Source organism: Anser brachyrhynchus (assembly GCF_964034855.1).
Source record: "Anser brachyrhynchus genome assembly, chromosome: 1".
Classification (NCBI taxonomy): Eukaryota; Metazoa; Chordata; class Aves; order Anseriformes; family Anatidae; genus Anser; species Anser brachyrhynchus.
In genome coordinates this window covers 148,781,956-148,804,855 of record NC_137694.1, presented here as the reverse complement: position 1 = coordinate 148,804,855, position 22,900 = coordinate 148,781,956, and the positions used below count along the sequence as shown (strand labels likewise).

The following is a 22,900-nucleotide window of genomic DNA, read 5'->3' as shown; positions in this document are numbered from 1 at the left end:
GACATCAAGCAGCCTGTTGGGGTATATATTAAGAACTTTCAATATTCATATTTATACACAACTATAATTTTACCTATTTTTATAATTCAGACTTTTAGATGGAACCAGTACTGTGGTATTTTAGTATTCTGTGGGAACATTTTCCCATGCTTAGAAACAGCATGAGCCTTTAAATTCACAGATGTAAATATAATACATGATGACTGAAACTGCTGAAAAAGTTCAATCAGAAATACATTTGTGGGTGTCCCATATATTAATTGTTGCATAAGAAAATTAACCTAACTAGGAAAAAAAAAAAAAAGATGGAAAAGAGAAAGGTGGAAAAACCCTTCACATAGTCATTGTAGTGGAGGAAGAACAACACCTTGAGGTTCTCTTTGAAACAACCTGAAAACCAGGACATTGCTCTATTGCACAAAACAATAAACTCCATGTAGGAAGTTCCACTAAGATTTATACATTCAATACTAAATTTAATACAAACAAGAGTGGAAGCTCATTCAGATTGGACACATTCAGAAGCTAGGAACTGCCAACCATAAAACTGACCATGCCACCTTTATTTCCTCATATCTGTGTGTTTTATTACTGAGTTACATCCCACTACTCAAGGGACCCCTTTTCGTGATGATCCTACAGAACTCTAAGTACATGACAAACATGAATAATTCAACTGACTTCAGTGGAATGACACAACTGTTTACATCCACTTATGATTGCTTTAGAAAAATGAGGGCTGCATTATAAAGCTTAGAAGATACCCAGCAAACAATGCTGATATTTATTTTTACCTTCTAAATACAGGAGAAACCTAGATGTCCAATTTACCACTGAAAATTCCAGTCAATGTTTTCTCTTATACTCATATGTACATTGTTAATGAGCCCCCAAAACACTAGCAGCTTTATCATTCTCACAGTCCAACTCTGTGACATGCAGCATAAGCACTGATTCTTGGCATGTACAATACTGCTTATTCTGTGGCCTGGAGAACTGATGGTACTATGGTGTAACTTCAAAAGCTACTTCTACTTCAAATCCACAATGTTCTCAGTTTTTTGTTGGAGCCTGTTAAAATTTGAAGCCTGTAAAATTTTTTGTTGGAGCCATAGACAAGACCTCAACTGACCATATGAAATACCTGAAAAAAATGGATAAATCTAAAATAAGTCAGTTGAATCATATCCTCGAAGTGTACATTTTTCTCTATACACTATAAATTAAGTACAGGCTAACTGGTTGTGTCCCTATAGGCATCTGAAGATATCTGATGTTATATAATTTATTTCTTGTCTTCTGAGTATTAAAAGGGAACAACAGAGAAAACAACGCTAAACAGCTGCAAAGAAACACCCCTAAATGAGGTAAACCAGAATATTCTATTAACCTTTAGTATATTATTAACATATGGAGATTTTTAGTTTATTCATAATATGATAGATACTATCCATGCACTACCACATTGTATTAGTAAAATTCAAATGGTCTATAGCCTTTAAGACTATATATAGTCCTAGATAGATAGTCATGTAGATAAACTATAGAAACACCTACTTACATCTATCTAGGCAACTCCCTAGGTGATATACACCAATTCTAATATATGTGGATTGCCAGGGAGATCATCAGTGCACTCTGGGTTCTGGTCAAAGTTTACAGCATAATCAATCCCCTATATTAGCAGGCTTTAACATGGGATTAGTAATTTAAAGTAATTCTGAGACTGCCATAAATTATTCCAAACTGGACCCCATTATCAGAAAGGTGGGCAAAAACCGCAAAGATTATACACTCCATTGCCCCCAGTCAAGTGCAGTTAGAAGCACAGTTCACCTGAAGTTAGGTTTGAGGACAAGGAGTGCTAATATTGTGAGCAAAATAAAAATAATTAACAAACAAATAAATAAATAAATACCCTTACTTTGGAATGCCATTGGTGTTAAGGTTCCAATGTTATCCATTTCTTTGTGGATATATGCTTTTGAAAGCCCAAGGCCAAAGTTTGTTTCTGACATTTAGGAAACCAAACTTTTTTTTTTTCTTTTTTTTTTTAAAAAAACAACCCTCAGCATTAATAAAATGAGTCTCCTTCAAAAGACCTCCATATTTTTTAACACTTTTGCACAATTATTAAGGCAACTTCCTTATAGAATTTGGTGATTACTGACACTGCTAACAAGATAGTATTTTTAAAAATCATAGTTTTAAACTTTATGAATTTGCATTAAAAGTGTTCTCAAAATGATGACTTCAAAATACTTCATTTACTCACCTTTTGTTGCATTTTAAAAGAAAGACAAACAAAAATGATTGTCCTATTTATTATACTGGTCAAAAATATCACTTCCAGTTTCATGTCTGAAGCAACAAACGATGCAATGGTGAGATTGCCATTTGGAATAAATTGGTAGCATTGCATCTACTTTAATTCAATATTGCTTTTTAACAGCAGTAAGACTATATCTTGTACTCATTGCAAGAATTTAAGGTATTATAGTGCATATCAATGCACTACTCTATGAGAAAACTGATGATATTATTGTATAGCAGACAATAAAGCTAAAAGGGCCAGTCAGTGTGATGACCTACCACTTTGCAATCTACTCAGTACATCATTCACGCTAAAGCTCTGCCTAACTTGCTCATGAGACTCTGAAATGCTTTGATGCAGTTCTGTAATTCACTACTGATATATTATAAAATATTATAACTTCCCTGCTCTCAAGGGGACAAAAAGAAAGAGAGGAAATACAGAGAAAGAACTGAACACCAAAAAGCTTCTGAACAAAGAGAGTTCAGATATGCAATGATGAGTCCTACAATAAATAAACAGTCACAAACAACAAATCTGTGCAATACAGCATCAGCTAATAGTACAAATTTGATTAAAAACTTAAAATAGCATAATGGCTTTGTGCCAGCTTCAGAAGGACAGACTTTACTAGATAAAGCAATGATATTACTATGAACATAAACTTTCCAAGGAAAAATGTACTTCTTCAGAATGATCTCCCAGCAAAGCCAACTATCTGGATGACTTAGTAACCCTTAAGTGCTCTGCAGCCATTTTTGATCTTCTACTGAAGTCCACTATTAGAGCATTTTGGTATCAATGAATGTTGTCCTGAGTAGAACTGCAGATTTCAGGATCTGCAGTTAAGTGTAACTTCTAAGAACTTCATACTGAAATCAGAGGAAAACCTGTAAATAGAACAGGCTTCAAAAACACTATTTTTTTTACCCTCACTGCTATTATTACCATAAGAATCTATTATCATTGTGTTCTTTATGTTCATTCCTAATATTTCCTACTGAGAAAATAGGAAATCTTTAAAAAGGTGGTCCTTTTTTTAAAGTTACTTTAAAACAAAACAAAACAAAAATTAGAATGCTAACTCTTTTTAATGTTCTATTTTCAAGACATTAAAATCTTTAAGATTTTTTATTATTTTAACTGACTTCATGTGGCTTACATATTATAATTTAGATATTTAACGTATTCTGTACATAGAGAATAAGATTAGCCAATGAAAAGAAGAAGGAGGAGAAATAAGATAAGAGGAAGATGAGGAAAAGGAAGTAGGAGGAGGAAGAGGAAGGTCTAATATTGTGCCTTCCAATCTTCACAGGATTCTGTCTTATCCACAAAAACAACTGTTTATAATCTAAGCTACTTGACTGCATGACTATAGGTACAACTGAAGAATAGATTAATTCAATTTAAGCCATTTTAATGAGAGAACTGGAAATGGTGAATCATACCATTCTAGAGATTTATCTCTTCTTGCAATAATACTCTCACAGATGTCTTTACATATAGCCTATACACTCTCTTTGACATGAAATTTTCTGCTTTTCCTTGAGCATCAGTTGAGGGCAGAATGGGAGTTCCATGATGGAAAAGACAAGACTGAATTGAAGTGTTAAATCCAGAAAAGACAGTCTGGAAACTAGAGAGACAGTTATGAAATTTCAAGAAACGCTCAAAAAGTGCTGAAATAAGGACAAGGGACATCATACTAGTAGACAATTATTTGGTCCTTCTGAACAACAAGGTTTTTTTTTTTTTTGTCATAGAAATCCTGCAGTACTCATCAGTTATTAAGTGAAAGGCTGGAAGTAATACCTGTTCACATAATCCACAGAGATTATCCTGGGGTCCAACAGCCCTGAAGATGTGTTGCAAACAGGCAGGGAAGGCTAACATAGATGTCCTATTTCAGGACCTGTGCAAGGACCTTGCAGTCTCCACTGCTAAGCAGGGTTCCAGATGCAAGACCTATGTGTGACACATGTACCTCAATCTCTAAGGCAGAAGATAGTTCATAAAGTTTTCATCAACCCAGGATACAAAAGCACAGGCAGGGCAAAGCACTGGGTACAGTTCAGAAACTTACTGAACCTCATTAAAGAAGAAGAAAAGAGGAAAAAATATTTTTAATTTCTAATCCAATTTACATTAATGGTAGACAAAGTCGTTTGAAGAGGATGGTACCAAAATAAAACTGTTCAGAATGAATAAAACAGAGCACCTTACTGCCTCTTTTTTACCTGACCATGCCTGAACAGCTGTATTATACTTCACTGAGCAAGAAATATAAGCTCAGCTCATTACTCAGGATGGGTCCTTGATCACTATCATTATTTTTAAAAATTTATATTCTAAATGGCTTTTACATGTCTTCTTTGAGCACCAAGTGAGGTGAATGACACAAAAGTCAGCCAGGATCCATTTTATTAATTGATGCAAAGAGATTAAGTCCTAGATATTAAATGTGTACAACCAGGCTCTGTCTGTGCCCCACAGAATTTCTGAGCCTTATTGTTCTACACTGATAGTAGAACACATAAAAGGCAACTCTTTTTTTTTTTTTTTTGCCACTGAACAAAATATTAAAAACAAAAAATTACTGTGTTCCTACTAAAGTCCCTACTGGCTGTCTTGGGTAGAATTAACCTCACTTTAAATCAGATATCAAAATGCTAAATGCTGGAAAGAAACAGCCATCTGCAGACAGTCATTCCTTTGACTTGGATGCTTGTGCCAGGTGGTGCTGTACTGCTCTTTGGCAGTACTTATTTCTCCTTGCTGACTACATAAGGGGTGGCATACACCTTAGACCTACCTGTTTAATTTTGACACAGAGGACAGAAGAGGACAGAAGAATGCCTTCTATCTCTGAATTATGATCCGTTTTGATAGTTGTGTGGGAATTTGAAAAAAAAACATTAGAGCACTGAGGAAGCTGTGTGAACAGTTCCTACTTCTATCATTATTTTATTATATTCTTTCTTCCAGGAAAAGTATATTTGAGAATATTTTACCTATGCACATAATTTGGCTGCTAATTGGAAATTCTGAACTCTTTACAACACTGCATCTTTAAAAGTAATTTCAAAATCTAGAGTATTAAGAATAGAATCTTAAGATATTAATGCAAAAGATAGGGGCAAAGTTTTCCAAGAGTTGAAAATGCATGTTATCCAAGGCTTTTTATTTTAAAGATAAGGTAAAGACTGATTTCTGACTCTCTACTCAAAGAGCTCTAGAAAATTGAGCCAACACTGCAGGCAAATTCAGCAGAAACACTGCAGCTGGAGTTGGCAAATCCTCTAAAATAACATATATCATTTTATGATTATATTGGTGCTGCCAGTTTTTACAGTATTTAATAGCATCTGACCTTATTAATTCCCATTTTTATTATATATTCATTGACAGTAACTGTCATAGCTCGCACTTAAGAACCAGAATTTCCACAAGATTTCCTTCTGATCAACGCACCTTGGTGATTGAGGGGTTCACCTAGCAGCTGTCAACTTTTACTTTGATAATACATAAGGAGAACTGGTAAAACCAAAAAGAAGAGCAATAGAAATAATGATCAAGCGTTGTAGCCCAGGAAGAAGTGCTCTTGCAGAATATGACCTTTCCTTAGCTACTGTCTTTCTTTAGCCATCTCACAGTTCAAGTGTGACTCTTAAATATATGCTAGAGACCAGTCATATTAATCCCTAATGAGACATTAATAGAAATTTATTCAAATTCATCAGATTAAGAAAGCAATGGTACTGTCTGCATTACTGATGGACTATCCAGTTTTTCTGATATTCTACCCCTTCACCACAAAGACTGCTAGTTCAAACATTGTCTTTTTATTAGCAAAAAAAAAAATAATAGATTTTTAAATTTGTCATTGATTACTTTTTTTAAACTCTGACCACACTATTGATAATAAGGAAGACCCTAAAAGTAAATGGATAAAAACTGCAAGGAAGGTGGGGAAGGGTAGCAATTCATTATCATCTGGGAATTCAGGCTGGGATCCGGGCCACAAATCCTCTTTGATTTTATACAGTGCCTTCAAACCTACCATTAATATCCTTTACTTCTCAGGCCAGGTAAGCCCAGGAGAACTGCATAGTACATTCAGCTCTAGAAAAACAAGATTTCCTCACATCACTAACATAAAACACTTTGCAGCTGAGCTAAGCCATGCTGTTGAACCACAGAGACACATTCACTGAAACTCAGCCCATCAAAAGGATGTCAAGACAGAAACTTGAATGTGAAACTCTTATAGTTACAGGTAAACCCCTCATAGGCACCGATCTGGGGACACATTTTCCTACTTGTTTTTCTTTGGTTAAAATCATTCTTGGATTGGTAGTTCCTAGGGTTATATTTATTAACTGTATTAGGACAATGGGCCCTCTTGTGTTTTACATTTGTAGGCCCAGTTTCCACCCACTTGAGGCCACACAATCAAATTGCTAGTTAACATGACTCAAATGGGGAGGAAGCCCTCTCCTTCAAAAGATAAAATCTGCAATGAAAATCAAGAGTCCTTACTACTGTTCAGTATTTACAAACAAGGACACAGAACAGAATGACAGAATAAAGCAAAAATTATTTAAATTTCCATTTCTTATAATGCATTCAAGGAAAAATTAAGGTATAGGCCAATTTCACCATGCACAGGTGCATCCATCACTGAATTAAGAGAAGCATCCCTATTTCTTCTTTCTCCCTCTGTGTTATTCTTTTTACTTCTGTGTTTCTGTCCCCAAAGTAATGGAAGTAATTCCTTTGCCTCTTTGGGCAAGCCATGGAGAGACTAAACCGTTTCAGATAGGATCAACATGTCTGCGAAACATGTGACAGTAGCCTTGAGGAGGAGTTGGGAGTATTGCTTGATGAAAAACTCAATGTGAGCCAGCAATGTGTGCCTGCAACTCAGAAAGCCAACCGTGTCCTGGGCTGCATCAAAAGAATTGTGACCAGCAGGTGGAAGGAGGTGATTCTCCTCCTCTACTCTGCTCTTGTGAGACCTCACCTGTAAAGCTGCATTCAGCTCTGGTGCCCCCAGTATAAGGACATGGACCTGCTGCAGTGAGTCCAGAGCAGGGCCACAAGAATGATCAAAGGGCTGGAGCACCTCTCCTATGGAGACAGGCTGAGAGAGTTGGGGTTGTTCAGCCTGGAGAAGAGAAGGCTCCAGGGAGACCTTACAGTGGCCTTCCAGGTGGCCTACAAGAAGGCAAGAGAGGGACTTTTTATGAAAGATTATAGTGATAGGACAAAGGGTAATGGCTTTAAACTGAAAGGTCTCTTTAGATTAGATATTAGGAAGGAATTCTTTACTCTGAGGGTGGTGAAGCACTGGAGCAGGTTGCCCAGAGGAACTGGCTGCCCCATCTCTGGAAGTGTTCAAGATCAGGTTGGATGGCTTTGAGTAACCTGGTCTAGTGGGAGGTGAGTAACCACGGCAAGGAGGGGTGGAACTAGGTGATCTTCCAGGTTCCTTCCAACCCAAGCCATTCTGTGATTCTGTGTGCAGAAGGTTTCTTACCTCATATTGGACAAGATCGTGTTCTTTCTTTGCTGAAGTGTTTGAAAATGTAAGAGAGGGAAAATCAAATAACTGAAATATGGACAGGGGAAAAGAGTTTTTCTTCACCCAGGAACAGTGGTATAAATCTTTCATTCATTTCAAATTAATTTAAAATTTCACTAATTTCTAACAACAATAATAAAAATGGAGTTGTGGTATGAGCATTAATAACTCATCAACATGTAGATGCAAATCCTAGCATACAAAATACAAATTCTGAATCCATGACACCTACAATGATAAACTGATAAAAATGAGACTATTTCTACTTCTCTTTTTTAACTACCTAGGGACGATATGCAATATTTTGTATTTTATAAATCATATAAATAGTATAAATTATAAAAAAAACAACTATTTAATGAAGTTCTCTTTTTTACATTGAACACATTTTCCTGATGATATTTATAAAAATATTTCCACAAAGTTCATGATTCCTTCCATTAAAAGTAACAACCCTACACCCATTGCTAGAAGACACGATTTTTCTGTGAAGAAAGTCTGAAAGGCTCATAAACAAAACAACACTGCAAGCACTACTAGAGCATGACAGAAGGCTTTGTACTGTAGGTGAGAAAAAGATTTTATGAAACTTAAAAGAATTTACCTTGACAAGAAGTCTGTGAAAGGGAGACGTACAGGATATCCGTGTCGTATGATTTTGACCATGTCTAGGACACCAATATACTGCAGTTGAGCAGACACATAAAAATTGTCAAAAGTATCTGGCAACTTGGAGTTATTAGGCTTTATACAATGAACTGAATGTGGTGTGCAATTCTGCAGCTTCCCAATAATATCTGTGAGTGATTTCTGTGGAAAAAAAAGAAAACAAACAAAAACCAGTTATCAGCCATTATTGTGCTGGAAAGGCAATTGCACAACACATACACTATTCCTAACATCATTTAACATCATTTTCTCAAAAGATACAACCTGGCCATGCAAGTGGCTTACACAAGAACGTGATTTATCTGCAATTGCAATCTGTAGAGACTAATTCTGCCTTTAAAACTTTTTTTTAATTATTATTTTTAATATACATCTGTGCAGAAAATGTTCACTAACCCTGAGTTGTATTGCCACAGTCGTTGGGCCCCCTCTCTCCAGTCTCTGAAGAAATGAGGATGTCCCTTTCTTTTTCAACAGCTGTGGGGGAGAAAAGCACACACATGGTATCTTTATTTCAAGATGGGCAGGAGCCATTCATTTTCATTGTTACACAATTTGATAACAAAGGCAAACATTTACACAAATAATATGTCATAGACAATGATTTGATTTTCAGAAAGAATTGGGAAAGTGGATAAATACCCTCAAGTGTCTGTGGAGGTATGATTGGCAAGAAACTTTTGATTTCAAAAGCAGTTGTATTTCATTGTAATGATAAAATTCCTTTTCTAAATAACTGGGCAAGGCAATATGATTTGTAATTTTACTGTAGAAGCAGGACTTGTGCAGTTAATATGCCATACAGTGTGTGTATTAGTAGCACAATTCTCTAACTCCCTGAAAAGCTTCCTCATGTCTTTTGCAGATGCTTAAGTGACTAAACATAAACACAGTTCATTAAAAAATGTTGAAGTCAAAACAACAATATTAATATTTAAAAACCTTCTATTTCTTCCTACACAAGTGAAGGCAGTTCAGCTTTTTTCAAACAGTTTTCACCCATTTTAGCCATAAATTATCAATAGATTCATATTATGTTAGAACCAACGTTATCCTTCCCATACATCAGAGCTGGGAGCAGGGAACAAATTTCTTTTTTACTTTTCCAATTCCTATCTTTCAGACTAAAATGTCAATAAGCATCCTAAAAGTGGTACCAGTATCTTTTTTGTTAAACATGCTACAGAAATGATGGCAAAACTATCATGTTCTAGGATGTTGCCAAGCTCTTAGATTCAAACCTCTGTATCAATGACAGCCTTTTCACCTTTCACTCTTTTTCATTGCCTTTCTTGAGTCCACTTACCCCATAAAACTCCCTTTCTATCAGCTCAGCATGTTCTGGCCTACTCCTGTCTTTTTCCAGTTGCATTGAAAAACTGTACATTTCCTCAGTTTGGCCTTTCCAGGCCAATCTCCATTAAAAATATTGCAGTGTTAGCAATTCTCTACTCACTATGCCAGATTTTGGAGCTCTTTTTTATTTCAAATCTCACTTACTAGGATGTAATAAAATTTTAAAGGCAAATTCATCCCAAGCTACAAAACAGAAAAGTAAAAGAGAGCTGCTTGCTCCATGTCTTCTCATAAAAAGAACCACTATGATATTTCTCAGTTAAAGTTTACAAAATGCTTTAGGAATATAACTAAAATAGAGTTATCTCTGCTTGACAGATGATTTGTTAGGAGGAATGGGTGATTGCATTAAGTCACTAGTTCTAGACCATTTGCTGAGTTATGGGAAGAGCCAGGAACAAAGCTTTGGATATTAAATTTCCTGCCTGGTGTCCTGTGTTGCACACTCTTTCCATGGGAAAGAGGTATAAGAAGTCAAAGCCTCCTAAAAAGTCTCTTTACCAGCACAATACATTAAAGCTTTAACCCAAAGACATACCAGAAGTTTTGCAAGAGGTGAGCTCTTAAAATAACAGTCAATGAAGCAAAGTGATCACAAACAGAAACAATGCAAAGCCAATGAAGAGTAGAGCCTTTTGTTTGTGACCTGCATTTGTGTGACACAAGTTCTGCTATATGAACTGCAAAGCCCACTGATTCTTCCAAAGGAAGGGGGTGGGGAGGGGAAGGCAACAGTATAGATTTGGAATAAATTACAGGAAAACAGGGGTGCAAGAGCTGATGTGAGCAAAAGAGAGTTGTGAGAGTATCAATGAAAATATTTTCTCTTTTATTTGAAAAGGACGCACAGCTTTCACAAGTCACAGAGACCTGAGCTGGCAGCTTCTCACTCCTATGACGCCTTATGTGCTCCAGACTTCTGACCTGTTCATGTCTATTTTGGGATGGATGAACTGTTCTCTTGGACCCTACTACAAGTAGAGTGGTGAGTTCAAAGAGGTAGACCGTCCTTACCTGTGACGACTTGCTCTGAATCAATGAAAAAGTCACCTATGAAGAGGTCTAACAATAGGTAAAAATATGGTGATCTACAGAGAAATCTATAATTATATAGGCTAGCAAATAGCTAGGACTGCAGATGAGAAGCTAAAAGGGGAGAGGAATCATAACGAACTCTTGTGTGACCTCTGAAAGCATCTACTTCTCTTCCCTTGATACAGTAGAGTCTAGATAAACCATACACAGTAACCCAAAAACCTCTGAATTGTAACATACATCATATGATGTACCATATGCATCAACCTCAGATTTCAGCTATAATAGCAAATACATTCTCTCTGGTTGATAATTCTTGCCTTAATGTCCCTCTTCCTTTTTCTTCCCCTCATTTCATTTTTTTCCCTTTGTTGCCTTTACCTTCAGGATAAACTCCAATAAAAATGCAGTGGTTATGATTTTCCAAAATGTAGTCATTTTAATTCTCAGCTGATAAGAAATGCCTCTTACATTGCGTTTGCAATTACAGTAACAATAAGAACAACAAAACAACATTGTTCTAGCTTACCACAGTGGATTTTCAAGGCTATACTGGAAAAGGGAAGAAATTATAAGATACAGCACACTTATAGATGCGGACTTGATCCACAAAAGAATATAAGCACTTACCTACTTCCAGTTCCTGCATCAGTTGCCTATTCCAAAATAACAATGGGCTTTTGGGTTGGTTTTTTTTTTTTTTGGTCACTAGAACAGATTAGATACCTAAATACCTTAGATACTGCTTCAGTCCTGCCGGACAGCACAATACCTTTCTCAAATTAGGCCAACTTAGTATCTACAAATTGAGCAGTGTTCTGTCTCACCTGCACAGCTTTTCTTAAAGCTTACCTTTGAGAAACAATGCAATCTTTGCTTTTGTGGGCAGATGAAGGATGGAGTTCTTCCCACCTTCCATCTAATACCTAACAGTTTAGATCTTTCTCAGTGAACCTGGAAGATCTGACTTAATTTATCATGCTTCCCAAAGGAAATTGAGTATGTTCTCTCTCTCTCTCAAGAGAGTAATTTCAGGTTAAAAGCTATTCTGGACTGGTGAAAAACCTCATAGTTTCAGAGATCCCAGCTGTGTGGTGTTTCCCCCTGGCTTGATTAGGCTTCTAACTTAGACATGCCTTTCATGCTTCCTTCCATGTATGGGACTAGGATCTTTTTCACGTGCTTAGGAAGCTTCCTTTAGGAAGCTGTTACTATAGTAGAAAGGCACCTACAGGCACCTTGTGATGCCTCAGCTGTTTGCTAAATATATCCTTAAACCAACACCATTGACTTCAACTTAAGTTTTTTCCACTGAGATTACTGACAAGAACAGTAGACAGGAATTATGCTACTATCAGCAGCAGGGCTAAAAGGAAGCTCCCATTGCTCTTCTGTGGATGTACTTGCATAAAGCCCTCCACAAAGACACATGAGAGCAGGCTCCTTAATCCCATGGCAGAATCAATTCTGTGCAGCTGTAAGCCAAAAATAAAGTTGCAAGATTCAAGAAGCCTGGCAAGGCAGCTGATACATTGAGAGAACTGCTTGCTGCTTTTCTAGAAGGGGGAATTCCAAAACTGTACCAAGAATGAACGCAGCAAATGATGTGATTTCTCCTTAAAACAGAAATATTCCATGTGACATTAACAATTACTTTTCGATAGCCTCCCAAAGTTTTAGTTTTTGTTTTTTAAACTTTTTAAACTTTTAGGGCTGACAGTAAGAAAAAAAAAAAAAAAAGAGGCAAGTTCCAACATGCAAAAGTTTCATTTGATTTGAAACCAACTAGGAAAATTTATGTGCAAGTGACCATATGAAATAGCAATATTTTAATAAATTTACAGCATTGATCTTCATACAGAACCATACAAACTGTCTTTTGCAAACCAAAAATGTCTGTTTAATACAATAAAAACACTGAGGATTAATTTTTAGCTTCCTCTTTCTTAATTGACTTAACTAATCATAGTCAAGGAGGCAAAACAACAAAATATTTTTATAGCTATAAAATAAATTGTACTGCATCTACTGCTAAGCCCTGGAACCACAGAATCATGGAATGATTCAGGCTTGAAGGGACCTCATCATCTTGTACAACCTCCTGCTCAGAAAGTCCAAGAAAGGGCCCATATTACTAATGGGCTACCTGTTAATTCTCATTATTGCTCTAGTGTTGACATTTGGAACTAGATTATTTTAATTGTATAATAACTACAGAGAACCAAGAAGAACACAGAGCTTTCAGAAATGAGAAAGTAACAGAAAAATCTACAAGAAAGAAAGAACAGAAGGATTTCTAAATTCTTACCTTGCTGAGCTCAATATATTTCTTTGCTTCTCCACTTGCAGAGGCTACGGATGTATTTTTACTCAGCAAAGCTGCTTTACACCCTTTGATTTTAAGGGAATGATATGGAGGAACAAGTGATCCAGTTTGTGTCAGCTTGGACTGGAACAATTGATTGATGACAACATTTTCACTGGCTGGGAAAAAAAGAGGAAATTAATGCATGAAAATAAAATACAGTTTAAAAGGCAAGTACATGGTATTTGTAATGAAAAACACACATACAGTAGGAGACTGTTAAATAAGTAAATTCAAAATAAATGGACAACCCAATAAACTATTATTTTATGCACTGATCACAATCAAAGAGCATTCAATGCTTAAGGACGTCAGCCATCACTAACATTATTTTTAAGCCTATTCAGATCCTGTGTTGAACAGAACAGGGCAGAAAACAAAAACTCTTAGGCTGTGATCTGTCTAAACTTAATTACTTCTGATAATCATGCTTGAATTTTGTCCCATTACTTAATGTTAATTTATCTATCTATTAAAACAATATAAGAGATGCATGCTGCACAACATTTACTTAACCTGTGGCATTTAGAAATGAACAAGGCACAAGTATATAAAACATAATATAGGAAGGGATAAAAGAAAAAAATAAACAAACAAAAAAAACTAGGTGAAGGACAGATCTGTACCAAGCTGGGTTCATATTTCTCCACATCAAGACTCACTTACAAACACTGATGGAAAAACACATAATGACATACATATTTTTGATGCAGTGCTAATAAACAGTACAAAACAAATCACTTCCAAGAGATGTTTTTGTAAATGGAAATCTGTGAACTTAAAGACAGATAGGATATTTTATAATAATTCCAACTAAATTATCCTTTGTAAGGTTATGGTCACAGGCTTTTTAAGATGAACATGGTAATTAAATGCTGCTTGCACTGCCACAGCACCAATAAGCATTGAAAACCTGCTGTGTGATACATCTTTAATCATCCTTAATTTTTATTTTTTTTAACAAACTGGCATTATGATCACACCCATCATGTGAATAAAACAAAAAACAATTTAAAAAAAAACAAACAAACAACAACACCCACAAAAGAGAAAGATTAATGGGATTAAGGTCATAAGTAACGTCATTAAGTTTAGCATAGCAAGTAGAAATCTTCAGTTTGCTCATTATTAGCTGTGTGAAGATACATTTACTAGATGTTTGAATGTAATAGATTTGTTTATCTTTTTATGTAGCAACTATTATTGCTGACTTAACTGGAATAATAAAGTTATGAGAAAGATACTAAAACAGATACCTTAATAAATTTCAGCACAAGCAGTGGACATGGTAAACCTCCATATTTTTAAAATATGGATAAATGTAATAAGTAGCATTAGGAAAAACATTAAAATTATGCCCTCCAAATTAAAACAGATAAAACCTATGTTAATAGTATCTCCTGATTTATCTACAGGACAGGTATGTTCCACATTCTAACACATATATGCGAATGACTTCTATGATGTCAATGTATTTAAAGGTTTTGAACTGAGTAAGGAAACTTAAGTCAATGAAAATCAAGAGGCAAGCACATAAGTTATACATACACAAAACATACAAAATTGACACTAAAGGAAATACATCACTGACAATCAATAGATTTTAAGTTTCAAAAGCTTAAGTCACTTAGATCCTTTTAAAAATTCTGCCTTCAGAATGTTTCCATTAATTATATTTATTATTATTTGACTTGTTAATTATATATACTCACTCTCAGCAAATCAAACATTTTATATGCAATCCAATCCTCCATTCTTCCCTTTTAAGAGCTGCATATATGATTACACAAAATAGCAATGAAAATGCAAAAGGAAACTATTTAAGAGAACGGCAGAATGTTCTCTCTTGTAGAACATACTGGAAGTTGAGAATACACCTTCTTGTATTATTTGGCATTAAGTTGCAACAGTTAGAACTGGAATTTCTCTAAAACTATAATCAATAAGATTATATTTAAGATCAACTCTTTCATTTCTTTTCTCATCCTCAGTGTATGCCATTTGCCTTTAAATTGCATCAATTATTTTTACTAGAAGGTTTAGCTAATTTCACAGAAAAATTACTAAAAACCAATATATTGTAAGAGCAAGGCTGATTTGGAAGACAAATATTACCTCCAAAAGAACTCTATTTCTATTGAAAGAAATATAAATACATAACATATTAGGCAAAAGACTCTGCACTGGTTGAAGCAAAGACAAATAACAGCTCAGGATATAATGACATTTCCCCGAGGAAGATGTTTTGTTTTTCTTCACAGAAAGACTAAATGAATGAGGTTTTTAATTATCCAATTATGAATCATTAATTAATAAATGGAGATGCATTATTATTGGACATAATTATACAATATGCACATGGAAGAGTATTTAATTTTGTATTTCAAAGGACATTTGTATCTATTCATTGGAAAACAAGAACGCCCACAAGATGCTGCTTTTAGAAAGCACGCTCAAGCAGTGAAGTACATCCCACTGCAGTCTCTAGGATTTTGGGAGCCTTTTTCCTTTCCCTATTTTCATTTTTTGTTGTTGTTTGTTTTGTTTTGTTTTTCTTTTTAAAAGGTTTTAAGTTATACTTAATGATTTTTTTTTAAATTTATACTAATCAATAACACTGTATCTTTTATTTCTTTACATCACATCACATAATAAAGATGCTTCATGTTCATGGATTCTAAAAGCTTTCAAAATTACAGTAATTTTCAGACAATAGGAACATACTTCAAAGAGATGAGGATGACTTCTTTTTAAACTGGAAAGAAAATATACATAAACTCTCCTAAAAATGAATGAAAATTGAAGTGAAGTCATAATAGGTTGATTTCTAACAACAACAGCAACCACAAAACCATTTACTTACCTTTCATTACAAATACGAGATTTTGTGAAAGGGAATCTTTATTTTTTTCTACTGCACCAGCAATTTCGTAAGTAACCTATAATAAAATATTGTGACATCATTAGTAATGATCGCAGCACCTATTTAAAATCTTATAGCAGTAGAAATTAAGTTGTGTTTTCTTCCACTTGACAGTTATAGTCTGGCACCACGTAGTGTCTTACAATTTTTTCTTAACAACACCAACAATACTAACCAGAAGAACTGGTTGCTGAACATTGTGTGTCTCTGCAAGCATACAAAAATTTCATCAGACTGATTCTAAAACACTTCCACAATGCAAGACTCAATCAAAAGTGTAGCATATAGAAGACAGTGATGTAAACATTACTTTCCCTGTAGTAATCTTCAGTCCCAGACCACTGTGGTCTATTCACAGTGACCGTAACAGACCACTTATAGATCAATCTGAGGTCCCAGCTCACACTCAGAACAAGCTCTAGCCATTTATATTGCCTTTGGAGGCAAATTCAGTCTACAGGTTATGTAAAAAATCCATTTACCCATCTAACAACTATGCACATAAGGGTTTTGGATCACCTTAGCTGACTGATGTCATCATTTCAAGTGCTACACCATCTATCATCTGAATGCAGATGAACTCTAACATGTGGTGGGCACACCAAAGTGAGGAAAACCCAATGCTACAGCAAGAGTTCCTGAAGATGCATACAAAATGATGAAATGATGAAATGACCAAGTGTCTGTTTTAACTTTGAGCCTATCCAGGTGCCACTGTATAGAAAAGAAGCACTGAGACCAAAATGCAGTCACAGAGCCTCAAACACCAATTAAAATCCTTGCATCACCATTATCAGATTGCTTTGTCCTCATATTTCTAAATTTATGTTTATTTTGCACAGAATATCAATATTTTACAAAACAGAATGATTAAAATAAAACAGCAAAACAGAATTTTCTTATCAACAATTTATGATTATGGTTCACAGCTTGGCTAGTATGGCAATTAATATTAAAGACAGACCTGGGGCACAACTTTAAAAAAGGAACTGTGCTACTTATGTCCTGTTTTGAAAACCAGTCTGTGTACAGATGATGGGATTTATCTCACCTTGTGTAAGTGTGGGTGCCTACATCTCAGTCAGTCACACATGGCTTCTGTATACATGCAGGAAAAATATATTCCTGACTCATCTGCCCTATTTTTCAATGGGATGCATTCCACCTTAGCAAGTGCTTATTTGCCATCCACCAACTATGCGTGTAGATTAGATGGCCAGCTCTGATATGCAAGTCTCCAGCTGCAGCAAAGGACATTTCGTTAGATGAATCTTGACACAGAGACACTAATGGCTACAAACCTTTAATGGACCTAAACTTTAACACCTAACCATGATGATACCCAACCTTTATCTGACTGTTTTGTGGAATGGAAGCAAGGATTCTCTAGGCTTCAGGCTCAGCATCAAGTGAGAGTTATGTGACTGAATTCACCAGTTCCTTGAACAGGAAATGCCCTAGAACTAGTGTACGGAAAATATATATCTAATTCCACCTGGAATTTTAGTCACCTAAATTGGCATTCCAGAAAGATGTCTAGTTCCACCCGGAAGTGCAGCCCACAAATCTTTCTTGCAACCACTCTCTCAAGTAAATCAACTTTCTGGCTTTTTTTTTTTTTATAATTATTAATTTAATGTGGTTGACAATAGCAGGTGTGTTTACTAACATTATAGATGCTACTCTGCAGAAAACAAGATAGAAACATTCTATTTACATGATTCAAGACAATCTAGCCGCAAAAGCTTAGATCTTCTTCAAAGCCTGCTACCTTTCTGAGGAGAAAAATCAGCCCAAGTGGCAGACACATGCACACTTTGCCATACACAGTAGATTTCCCTACCTCTCCACTGCATTTCCCTCCTCTGACTGAGGTGGGAATTTATCTTTCTTACCTCCCAAGGCAGTTTTGCTAGCTTGAGAGGACGGGTTGCTCAGGGTTGAAAAAAACTGTTTCTCCTCTTTATGTTGAAGTATGGAACAACAATAATTACATCGCTAAGATTTTTATGGATATTCTGTTAATCTAGAACTCTTGCTGTATGCACCCATAGCTTTAACTGAGGGAAGGAAGCGGTTTTCCCTCTTCTCCTCCAAACTCTAATATCATCCCTATCCTCCACCTTGGTCTACATATTTGCATCCCTTCAGGTTAAGCCAGAAGCTAAACCAGTGCTTCCTGTTTCTCAAATGAAAGCTCTCACAACTAGACCACTACATGAAGGGTAAGAACTACACAGTAACTTTCCGAATGAAAGGGATATTTTGCAGAAAGCTCATTTCTACAAAATGGATAGCCATTTGGCATTTTTTTTTCTTTTCTTTTTTTTGTGGGGACAACAGACAAACAGCTAATTAATTTGCAAGCTGTAGATATAAACAGCTCTAGCTTGCATAGTAGTAGAATCCAAAGGGAATTTAAAAATTCACAAAACAAACAAAAAAAATAGACTGTAGTACTACCTCCAGGATTAGGCAGAAACTTAATGGGAACTTCTTAGAACACAGTTTTTGTTTGTTTGTTTGTTTGTTTGTTTTTACCTTGGGACCACATTTTTATCTAAAAGCTGTTTTAAGTTTCTTATTGAATCTATATCCTAAGCTCCTTAGGTATTTGGGGAAATTTTATCCCTTTATATTTAATAAAGCTGTAAATATATAATAAAGATTAGTAATACTAATCAGTTCATTAATTTTCTTTTCCATTGGGTCATTTGACAATTATGTGATGCTATCTTACACATGAAAAATATTACGTCTTGATGTGTATAATCTGTTGTACTTAGTAATTGTCAAGTGACGTAATTAGTATGGCATCAGCCATAGAAAAGGTGTAACAATAGAATTATGTTTGTTTCCATGATGGATGCACTATCATATAATTTTTATCTGTGTCTCTTAAGAGTATACAATATAGCTAGTAAACTATTAGAATAATTTAAGCATACTATTATGTTTAACTTAAGCGTAAGTTTTCAGTGTACTTAAAGTACATGTTCTAACATACTGGTCCATAAAAGATAATTAACAGGCCTTACTTAACAAATTCATAATACCAGTTCCTAATTGAATGTCTTAGGCTTTGACTAAATTAGAAGAAGAGAGTTACTATTGATGGGACGAGTAGGTAAGTATAGCAGTGGGAGATTATACATTATGATAAGAGCACCCTCAGTAAGTTTGCAGATGACACCAAGTTAGGAGGAAGTATCGACCTGCTGGAGGGTAGGAAGGCCCTGCAGAGGGACCTGGACAGGATGGGTCGATGGGTAGAGGCCAGTGGGATGGGCTTCGATATGGCTAAGTGCCAGGTCCTGCACTTTGGCCACAACAACCCCATAGAATGCTACAGTCTTGGGGCAGAGTGGCTCGAAAGCTGTGTAGAGGAAAAGGATCCGGGGGTGTTGGTCGATGCTCACCTGAACATGAGCTGGAAGTGTGCCCAGGTGGCCAAGAAAGCCAACGGCATCCTGGCTTGTATCAGGAATAGTGCAGCCAGCAGGACCAGGGAGGTGATCGTCCCCATGTACTCTGCTCTGGTGAGGCCGCACCTCGAGTACTGTGTTAGCTTTGGGCCCCTCACTACAAGAAGGATATCGAGGCCCTGGAGAATGTCCAGAGAAGGGCTACGAAGCTGGTGAAGGGCCAGGAACACAAGTCCTGTGAGGAGTGGCTGAGGGAGCTGGGGTTGTTTAGAGGAGGCTCGGGGGGGCCTTATTGCTCTCTACAACTATCTGAAAGGAAAGTGTAGGGTTGGCCTCTTCTCACAGGTAACTAGTGATAGGACTAGAGGGAATGGCTTCAAGTTGCACCAGAAGAGGTTTAGGTTAGAAATGAGGAGACATTTCTTCTCAGAAAGAGCAGTCAGGCATTGGAATGGGTTGCTCAGGGAAGTCGTGGAGTCACCGTCCCTGGGGGTGTTCAAGGAAAGGCTGGACGTGGTGCTTAGGGACATGGTTTAGTGGGTGATATTGGTAGTAGGGTGATGGTTGGACCAGATGATCTTTAAGGTCTCTTCCAACATTAATGATTCTATGACTCTATGAAAATGCCTACATTGAAACAGGGAGAAGTTTCAGTACTGGTACTGGTATAATACATTATCAACTTCTAGAACTATATTCATAAGACATCTCTCATCACATAAAATACATAAAAGTTAACAGGATTCCCTTTATTGCTAACTCTCTAACATTTTTCCCATAGTAAATTGGTAAATTAATTCACTGCCTAAAGACATGAAAAGTGGCTCAATGAAATGGCACTCTAGGGTCCCATATTTATTGTCAGTTCCACAGAAGAGAAAGAAAGAAGTCCTCTCCAAATGGTCTATTTTGTTAATTTAATCATGTCCCCATCAGAGATGCCAACCTATGGTGGCACTTTGCCTAAAGCACATGCAGTTCCCCCACTTTTTTTCCATTGGGTTTCTAAAGTAAACTGGCCAGGACTCTGCACTGATTGGCACTCGAGCACCGTGTATAGTTATTCTGAGGAGAAAAGCCCCATACAAATTTTATGTGGTTCAGACAGGAAATGTACACTAGCTTACCTCATGGTTCTGGTATTATAAACCATACCCCTTATTCTCACTTCCATTTATTGTAGCTGTTTGTTCTGTCTTGTTCTGCACCATGGACATTTAGGGGTAGACAGTATGTAAACCTATGTGTATGTGTTAACCACGGGTAACACAGTAGTAGTAGTATCTTTAGATCTTTCCTGTACCAGTTGTTTTTATTAAAAAATAGTGCAGAGTTCCACAATGCATTTGAATTCAGTATAACATTTAAACAAGAAAGGGATTGAATTTACTTCCCTTAAGTTCAGAAGGGAGGAGAGCTTAACCTAAACATACTAGTAGTGGGGCAGGCCAAATGTGCATTTAGCCTTGGGCATTTAGGGGAAAATATTGAGTAATGTTTCCACTTTGCCTCCCACCAGTTCCCCTCTCATCTTCCAGGGCTCTGCCCATTAGGGAGCTCTGGATCTGCAGGCTGTATCTCATCTTTGTGGTTAATATCTCTTGACAGATGTTTCCTCTATGAGTCTCTGTTTCCAGAGCTCATTAACATTTTCGGCCCCCATAATACTCTGTGGCAAGGAGTTTCACTGGTTCCTTGCTATGCGAAAAAAATATTTCATTCTGTTTGTGTCAGATCTGTTCTCTGGTCATTTAAATTGGTGCACCTGGTTTTAATGTCATGAAAACAAGTAGATAAGAATAAGAGGAAAAAAACAACACCCAGAAGACAGAAGGCTTGCACACCAAAGGTGCACAGAGAACTGCGTGGCCCTCTTATCTTCTTACATACTCTTGTTTCTTCAATTCATTAATCATCCTCATGACATTCAATTTTACATCTTCTCTCAGAAATGTGACTTCTGACCTGAAGTATCCTCTTCATATCATCTGATTTTAGCAAGGGACTTTATCTAAGTTTACTCGATTTCCCCAAATACTTTATCAACAGGACCATCTTTACACATACTTTTAATCAATTCCTTCAAATAATTTTTGTTTTCATATCCTGTGGTATGACAAAAGTACTCATGGTTAATTGGAAGATTAAAAAAGCCAAGAAAATGCCACCTGGAATGTTATGTTCATTTGGTTACATTTATAGTTCAAACCAAAAATGTTACTATTTTCATAACGTAGTAATAATATTAATAATGTAAAATGTAACTCAGAAACTCATTTTGTATGTCTTGTCAAATTCAGTTAATATGAAAATAATCAGTTTATATAATTGAAAGAGATTTTTTTGAGAACATGTTCAAGGAAAATTTCAATGCACAGAAAGTCACTTGTAGTTCCTACCTTTCCACCAGTACATAAATGTGAGTGATAGCATTTAAAAGTCTGAGTATGCCATTTTTTTCAGTATCTCTGGGCTTCTGACATGCTCCAAACAAGTTTTGTTAAGCAATGAGCTAATTAAATACCTTTAAAACAGTCTGTAATCTAACACTCTAACTCAGTCGTATTCTAACACTCAGAAATAGTGGAATATTAAAGCCAGAAGATGTTTAGAAACAAAATGAGAGAGGCGGTAGTTATGTTCTATTATTTTTTCCTTCAGGAGAACCTTTAAGTGAATGTCCAAAATCAAGTTTACTTTGGGGGGGTGGGGTGGGGGGGAGAGAATGAGAGAGAAAGAGACACAGGCCAAGTAGGGGGGGAGAGAAAGAAAGAAAGAAGGAAAGCAAAGAAGGAAAGCAAAGAAGGAAAAGAAAAGGAAGGAAGGAAGGAAGGAAGGAAGGAAGGAAGGAAGGAAGGAAGGAAGGAAGGAAGGAAGGAAGGAAGGAAGGAAGGAAGGAAGGAAGGAAGGAGGGAGGGAGGGAGGGAGGGAGGAGGGAAGGAAGGAGGGAGGGAGGGAAGGAGGGAGGGAGGGAGGGAGGGAGGGAGGGAGGGAGGGAGGTAGGGAGGGAGGGAGGAAGGGAGGGAGGGAGGGAGGGAGGGAGAAAAAGTACTACTACCTTGTCTGTGTGAAAAAAGAGAATCTTTGTCAAATAACCTTTATAGGCTTTGGTATAACTTAGACTAGACTGATTTGATTGTTATGTCTGGGGATTCAGCCTGGGGAAAAAATAGAGAAAATGAAAGCATCCTTATTGATTAATCCATCTCCTTTTGTCTCTTGATTT

General features: G+C 36.4%; 1 protein-coding gene across 5 annotated transcripts in view; it reads right to left on the bottom strand.

The window, feature by feature from the left end:
• MYO16 (myosin XVI) overlaps positions 1–22,900 on the bottom strand; it is a 386,560-nt gene that overhangs the window by 76,967 nt on the left and 286,693 nt on the right. For all 5 annotated transcript variants that reach the window (XM_080577669.1, XM_080577670.1, XM_080577671.1 and 2 more), the window contains 4 exons: positions 16,190–16,265; positions 13,270–13,445; positions 8,967–9,047; positions 8,506–8,711 (listed from right to left, as the gene is read on the bottom strand). In XM_080577669.1, coding sequence (XP_080433795.1) covers positions 8,506–8,711; positions 8,967–9,047; positions 13,270–13,445; positions 16,190–16,265 — 539 coding nt within the window. The remainder of the gene's footprint in view (positions 1–8,505; positions 8,712–8,966; positions 9,048–13,269; positions 13,446–16,189; positions 16,266–22,900) is intronic.